The sequence below is a fragment of the Rhagoletis pomonella genome, unplaced genomic scaffold (genome assembly GCF_013731165.1).
Source record: "Rhagoletis pomonella isolate Grant_MI unplaced genomic scaffold, Rhpom_1.0 Rhpom_scaffold_00003, whole genome shotgun sequence".
In the NCBI taxonomy this organism is placed as follows: domain Eukaryota; kingdom Metazoa; phylum Arthropoda; class Insecta; order Diptera; family Tephritidae; genus Rhagoletis; species Rhagoletis pomonella.
The window spans coordinates 21,288,959-21,295,466 of NW_023458557.1; the positions used below are offsets into that span (position 1 = coordinate 21,288,959).

The 6,508-nt window shown below is 41.7% G+C and overlaps 1 protein-coding gene across 2 annotated transcripts in view; it reads left to right on the plus strand.

Annotated features, from left to right (window-relative positions):
* Positions 1–6,430, plus strand: part of LOC118736505 — a 7,204-nt gene extending 774 nt beyond the window's left edge. The window contains exons 1-3 of one of the 2 annotated variants that reach the window (XM_036466581.1): positions 5,441–5,817; positions 5,885–6,181; positions 6,245–6,430. In XM_036466581.1, the coding sequence (XP_036322474.1) occupies positions 5,788–5,817; positions 5,885–6,181; positions 6,245–6,358 (441 nt within the window). In that variant the 5' untranslated portion in view covers positions 5,441–5,787 and the 3' untranslated portion in view covers positions 6,359–6,430. Of the gene's footprint in view, positions 1–5,440; positions 5,818–5,884; positions 6,182–6,244 lie in introns of those variants that run through there. The other variant, XR_004992695.1, reaches the window with a different exon arrangement.
* The last annotated feature ends 78 nt before the right edge of the window (positions 6,431–6,508 follow it).

Consider the following 6,508-nt stretch of genomic DNA (forward strand, 5'->3'; position numbering starts at 1 on the left):
ATCCCCAAGTTCTATATCGTAGCAGTGGCCACATTGCGTGTTTGTCACAGACACGGTTTATGTCAAAAACTTTGAAGTGAAACTACCTTCTAAAAATTATTGTATCATGATATAATCTATGGGAAAATTTTAAGTTGGCATCCCCCGCGTACAAAAAAAAATGTGGCTATTACCCCCCCCATAGCTTATAGTTTTTAAGTTATTTGTTGAACCGTTGATTCAACCATGGTTTCACACTGACATTAGAAGAGTGCTGCCACATCTAAGAAAATAACAATAAAAGAGAATAGTTTTTATCGTACCCATTTTCCTGCTCAGCGTTGAAATAGTAGTAAAGGAGGGTATGGGGTTAAATACCCCCAATATATAAAAAAAAAACTGACAAGCGCCACAGGCGAAAATTTTTAATAAAAAATCGCGCGATTTTTTATTGAAAATTTTCGCCTGCGGCGCTTTTTCCATAAAAATCAATACTTTGATAAATAATGAAAATTTTTAATAAAAAATCGCGCGATTTTTTATTACAAATTTTCGCCTGCGGCGCTTTTCCCATAAAAATCAATACTTCGATAAATAATGAAATTTTCATTATTTATCAAATTATCGATGTACGTTTTCTACTTTTGTATACTTTGGTGTTATTGTAACCAATACATATTATTTCCACCCGAAAAAAATTATACCGTTATGATCAGGAGTAAGACCCCTATCGATCCTAATATTATTATTTTTAATAAGAGCAATGTATGTACGTATTGTACACTTAGGGCCGGTTACTCAATGTCTGGTTAACACTAATCTGCGGTTAAACATCGTTATCGACGTTACCGACTCCCTGTTATATGCATGGAGTCGAAGAAGTCGGTAACGATGTTTAACCGCAGATTAGTGTTAACCAGACATTGAGTAACTGGCCCTTATACTCCCTAATTATACGCACTTATTTGTGTATTTTTTTAACGTATGGTAGCATACATTTTGTGTTACTGTCAGCCATTGTTATTTCTGCTTGCTTATGAAATGTGCAAACGTTTGTGAAGACATTTATAAACGCGTTTTACTTAATTAATTAATTAAGAATTGTATATTAAAGTGGAAATCTCAGGCCGGGGTTTTAATGCAACTATTTTGCCGAAGTGTGTACATAAATAAAGTGTTTTTTGTGTGAAATAGCGCCGAGAGGTTAGTTCAATTTACAAACTTTAACAACAAATAACTTAAAAACTATAACCCTGCTGCGGCTAAAAGTATATATATTTGCAATCATGAGAACTCCCTCTACCGTTCCATAGCTACCTTAATGCGGAACTCCGGGGATGCCAAACTAAATTGCAGCCTAATCTATTTCCAGATTTCACTGCGTCAATGAACCAGCTATCGCAACGCCTACTGCATATTTGCAACGTACCTGTAAACTTACATCTTAAAGGCACGTTCCCTCGGTCCAGAGAGCTGCATGGATACACTCAAATTACATTTTAAGTCACTCGCTTTCTTTTCACATCTGCACACACTCGCACTCAGTTATTTCCAAACATAACGTGCGATAGCATTGAAAAAACATTGTCGGTTGAGTGAGTAATTCACACTATCAAGTGCTCTATTCAAATAACAAGTGCTTGATTTGAAAAACAAGTGCATGGCATAACTGCTGTAATGAAAGTGTCAAAGAAACAACATTTGTAAAGACAATTTTTGTTAATTTTATTGGTTTCCTAACTGCATATTCTTCTTCTTCTTCTTTTTTGGCGCTGTAACCGCCTAAGCGTTTTTTGCCGAGTTCAGCAAAGCACGCCAGTCGTTTCTCCTCTGTGCCAACTGACGCCAATTGGAAACGCCAAGTGAAGCCAAGTCCTTCTCCACCTGATCTTTCCATCGCAGTGGGGGCCTCCCTCTTCCTCTGCTACCACCAGCGGGTTCCGAGTTGAATACTTTCAGAGCTGGAGCGTTGGTGTCCATTCAAACGACATGACCAAGCCAGCGGAGCCGCTGTATTTTAATTCGCTGCACTATGTCCATATCGTTGTAAAGCTCATACAGCTCATCGTTCCATCGTCTGCGGTAATCGCCGTCGCCAACGCGTAAAGGCCCGTAAATCTTCCGCAAAATCTTTCTCTCAAACACTCCAAGAGCCGCCTCATCGGATGTTGTCATTGTCCATGCTTCTGCGCAATATACCAGCACGGGCATGATGAGTGACTTATAGAGCGTGGTTTTCGTATGTCGAGAGAGGACTTTACTCCTGAATTGCCCACTCAGTCCAAAGTAGCACTTGTTGGCAAGAGTGATTCTGCGTTGGATTTCAATGCTGACATTATTATCGGTGTTAATGCTGGTTCCCAAGTAAACGAAATTCTCTACTTTCGCGAAATTGTAACTGTCAACAGTGACGTGGGTGCCAAGGCGTGAATGTGCTGACTGTTTGTTTGATGACAGGAGATACTTCGTCTTGTCCTCGTTTACCACCAGACCCATTCGCTTTGCTTCCCTATCCAACTTGGAAAAGGCAGAACAGACTTCGCGGTTTTTGTTACCGATGATGTCGATGACATCGGCATTAGCCAGCAATTGCACGCTCTTGTAGTAAATTGTTCCTGAGCGGTTCAGTTCCGCAGCTCTTATTATCTTCTCCAACATCAGATTAAAGAAGTCACATGAAAGGGAGTCGCCCTGTCTGAAACCCCGTTTTGTGGCGAACGGCTCGGAGAGGTCTTTCCCAATTCTGACGGAGCTGGTGGTATTGCTCAACGTAATTTTACACAGCCGTATAAGTTTTGAGGGGATGCCAAATTCAGACATAGCGGCGTATAGGCAACTCCTTTTAGTGCTGTCAAAGGCGGCTTTAAAGTCGACAAATAGGTGGTGAGTGTCGATCCTTTTCTCGCGGGTCTTTTCCAAGATTTGGCGTATTGTGAATACCTGGTCTATGGTGGATTTTCCAGGTCTAAAGCCACACTGATAAGGCCCAATCAGTTCATTGACGGTGGGCTTAAGTCTTTCACACAGTACGCTCGATAAGACCCTGTAACCTATGCCTAGAAGGCTGATCCCGCGGTAGTTGGCGCGAATGGCGGGGTCACCTTTCTTGTGGATTGGGCACAGCACACTTAAATTCCAGTCGTAGGGCATGCGTTCATCTGACCATATTCTGCACAAGAGTTGATGCATGCACCTTATCAACTCCTCGCCGCCGTACTTGAATAGCTCAGCTGGCAGGCTGTCAGCTCCAGCAGCTTTGTTGTTTTTCAGCCGCGTTATTGCTATACGTACCTCGTCATAGTCAGGCGGTGGAACGTTGACTCCGTCATCATCGACTGCGGGCTCGGGTTCTTCTTCTCCACAACTTTCCGTGCTGCTTCCATTTAGTAGGGCGGAAAAGTGTTCCCTCCATAATTTAAGTACGCTCTGGACATCAGTTACTAGGTCGCCATTATTGTTCTTACAGGAGTACGCCCCGGTCTTTAAACCTTCCGTAAGTCGCCTAACTCTCTGGTAAAATTTTCGGGCATTCTTCCTGTTGGCCAGCATTTCAAGCTCTCCGCACTCACGTATTTCGGCCTTTCTCTTCTTATTGCGGCAAATACGTCTCCGTTCCGTCTTCAGATCCCTATAGCGGTCCCACATAGCGCGCGTTGCGCCCGATTGCAGCGTGGCCCTGTAGGCGGCATCTTTTTTTCTGCAGCTTCCTGACACTCCTCATCGTACCAGTTATCCTTTCGGGCTCGCTGAAATCCGACTACTTCTTCGGCGGCCGAACTTAATGAGCGGGAAATGTGGTTCCACTGCTCGCATATGTCGGTTTGTTGAAGAGTGCTCTCTGAGAGCAGGTGTGAGAGTCGAGTAGCGAAAGCGCTGGCTGTCTGTTGTGATTGCAGCTTTTCGACGTTAAGCTTTCCTTGCATATTTGGGCGCACATTTTTTGCTGCACAGAGGTGGGTGCGTATCTTGGCTGCAAGAAGAGAGTGGTCCGAGTCGATGTTTGGGCCTCGGAGTTTGCGTACGTCTAAAACAATGGAAGCGTGCCCTCCGTCTATCACAACATGATCGATTTGGTTTCTCGTTTTTCGATCCGGAGACAGCCACGTAGCTTGATGGATCTTTTTATGCTTGAACCTAGTACTGCATACTACCATGCTTCGGGCCCCGGCGAAGTCGATCAGCCTCAATCCGTTGTCGGACGTTTCGTCGTGGGGGCTGAATTTTCCGACGGTGGTTCCAAAGATCCCTTCCTTGCCCGCCCTGGCATTGAAGTCGCCAAGCACGATTTTGATATCATGACGGGGCAGCGCTCGTATGTGCGCTCCGAGCGCTCATAGAAGAGATCCTTGGATGCCTCATCCTTCTCTTCCGTCGGGGCATGGGCGCAGATGAGCGAGATGTTGAAGAATCTGCATATTATAATGCAAAAATATCAACTGATTAAGGGCCGCTGTGGTGTAGTGGTAAGCAGTGCGCGCTTCCACTCCACAATGCCTGGGTTCAAACCCTGGTCAAAGCAACAACGCAAAAATATAGAAAAAAGGTTTTTTCTTAACAGCGGTCGTCCCTCGGCAGGCAATGGCAAACCTCCGAGTGTATTTCTGCCATGAAAAACAGCTTCTTATAAAAATACAATCGCCGTTCGGAGTCGGCGTAAAACTGTATGTCCCTCCGCTTTGTGTGACAAGATCAAGGCGCACGCCACAAATCGGAGTAGAAGCTCGGCCAAACACTAACATATGTGTAAGCGCCAATCTTTTATTAAGGCATCATCATTTGACAAAAGGTGGCATCTTTTGTCAGAAATAACATTTCCAGCAGAAGAAAAAACTCTTTCTGATGATGCGCTAGTTGAAGGAGTGGCTATTACTCTTCGACTGAGTCTATGCAGCAGCGGCATTTCGCATTTGTGTACCTCCCACCAATTAATTATATCGAAGTCCGTATGAAAATATACCTCAATATTTTCATATCGCCGCAGCTCTGCAGTAGCTTTATCAGTTCTGCTCACAAAGGTAGGTTGTTTAAGAAGACCTGAAAACAGCTCAAAGTTGTCTGAAGGTAACAAAGGTTTACCATTTGTGGTTCCGTTGTACTGTCAGAATTCTCAGTTAACGTTCTCATAATTTGTAAACATTTCTCTTTTGTGTACCTTTGCTCAGATTCGGTAAAGTTCATGAGCTCTTTTGCTGGCGGGTATAAAAAAGCACAATTTTGTGCAAATCTGTTAGTTTTCAACAGCAACTGTTTTTAAATAATAAAGCAACTTATTTTTCAAGTCCCTTATAAAGCCGATGTCTTCTGAGGTAACATTGCATTTCTTCTTAAATAATTTAGTAAAACTAATATATTAAAAAAATACTAAAAAATATTAAAAAAAATAAAATATATTAAAAAAAATATCCATTTTTTTCAAAATTGTCGTATTCTCTACTAATTGTTTGAAGTCAATGGGTGTCATTCGATTGCTCGACTTACTTTTCATAACAGCATTTTTCACTCGCTTGACTTGATTTGGAAAGAGTATATCAATGCCATATTTGAAATCAAATGAGTACACTGCAGCTAAACATTGATTTCAAAACTAACTATGAATCTCACTGTTTGTATGAAGTGAGTAAACTCATGCTGTTGTCTGCCTCGGTGACGTGTTGAACATTGTTTCATCACCTGCTGGCGAGGTAGCAACGCCACCGTTGATTGTGTCGGTTAGTCACAGCAAAGGTGAGAAATTCATCAGCACACCGACATTATCCCCACTCTAAGGATCGGGCCTGAAAATGTCAACCGGAATTAAAATCCGTGGCAATGCTTGTTGGTTCTTGGGATTTCAAACAGGTGAGACTATAGCTTAAATATTTGATGAACTTAATGATATGTACGTAAATTTCTATTTTGATTGCAGATGCGTATTTCCGTATCACAATTGGAGTTGTTGTCTGAGCAAATTCAGTTGAAAGCTCCATCATTTGTGGTCACTACCATCAATCAAAACAAACACATCCACGCGCATTTATATCCAATGGTGTTTATTTACACCTTAGAAATATTTTCGAATGTTCATAAAACTTTGATACTTCGTACATACCCAGCCAGCAAGAAAACATACATTTTACGAACTTTTTATCCACGACTTTTCATCCAGTTTCTCTTCAAGAAAATATCCAGTTACGAGCTCGTTTACGATGATTTTGTTGGGTGGGTACGTATATATGTATGTATGTATGTGCTTATTTTATCGCATTTAAATATTTGTTTTTTGTAGGTCTACAAAACGTCTAACAGCTATGATTGTGTCGCCCTTGCTTCTTTATCGACTGCGCTATTAATATTGTGGACTTTATTGAAACTCTTTTTAGGTATGTGCATATTTAACTAAATTGTCCCTGTCATGTGGGCAAGTGATTTAAATTATGCACGCTTAAAATAAATACATATATAAGCACGAGTGTGTACGCCTTATTGAAACTATTTTGGTAATAATTTATTATGTTTGTATAATTTTAACGCTTGCAACAAGGGCAATTTT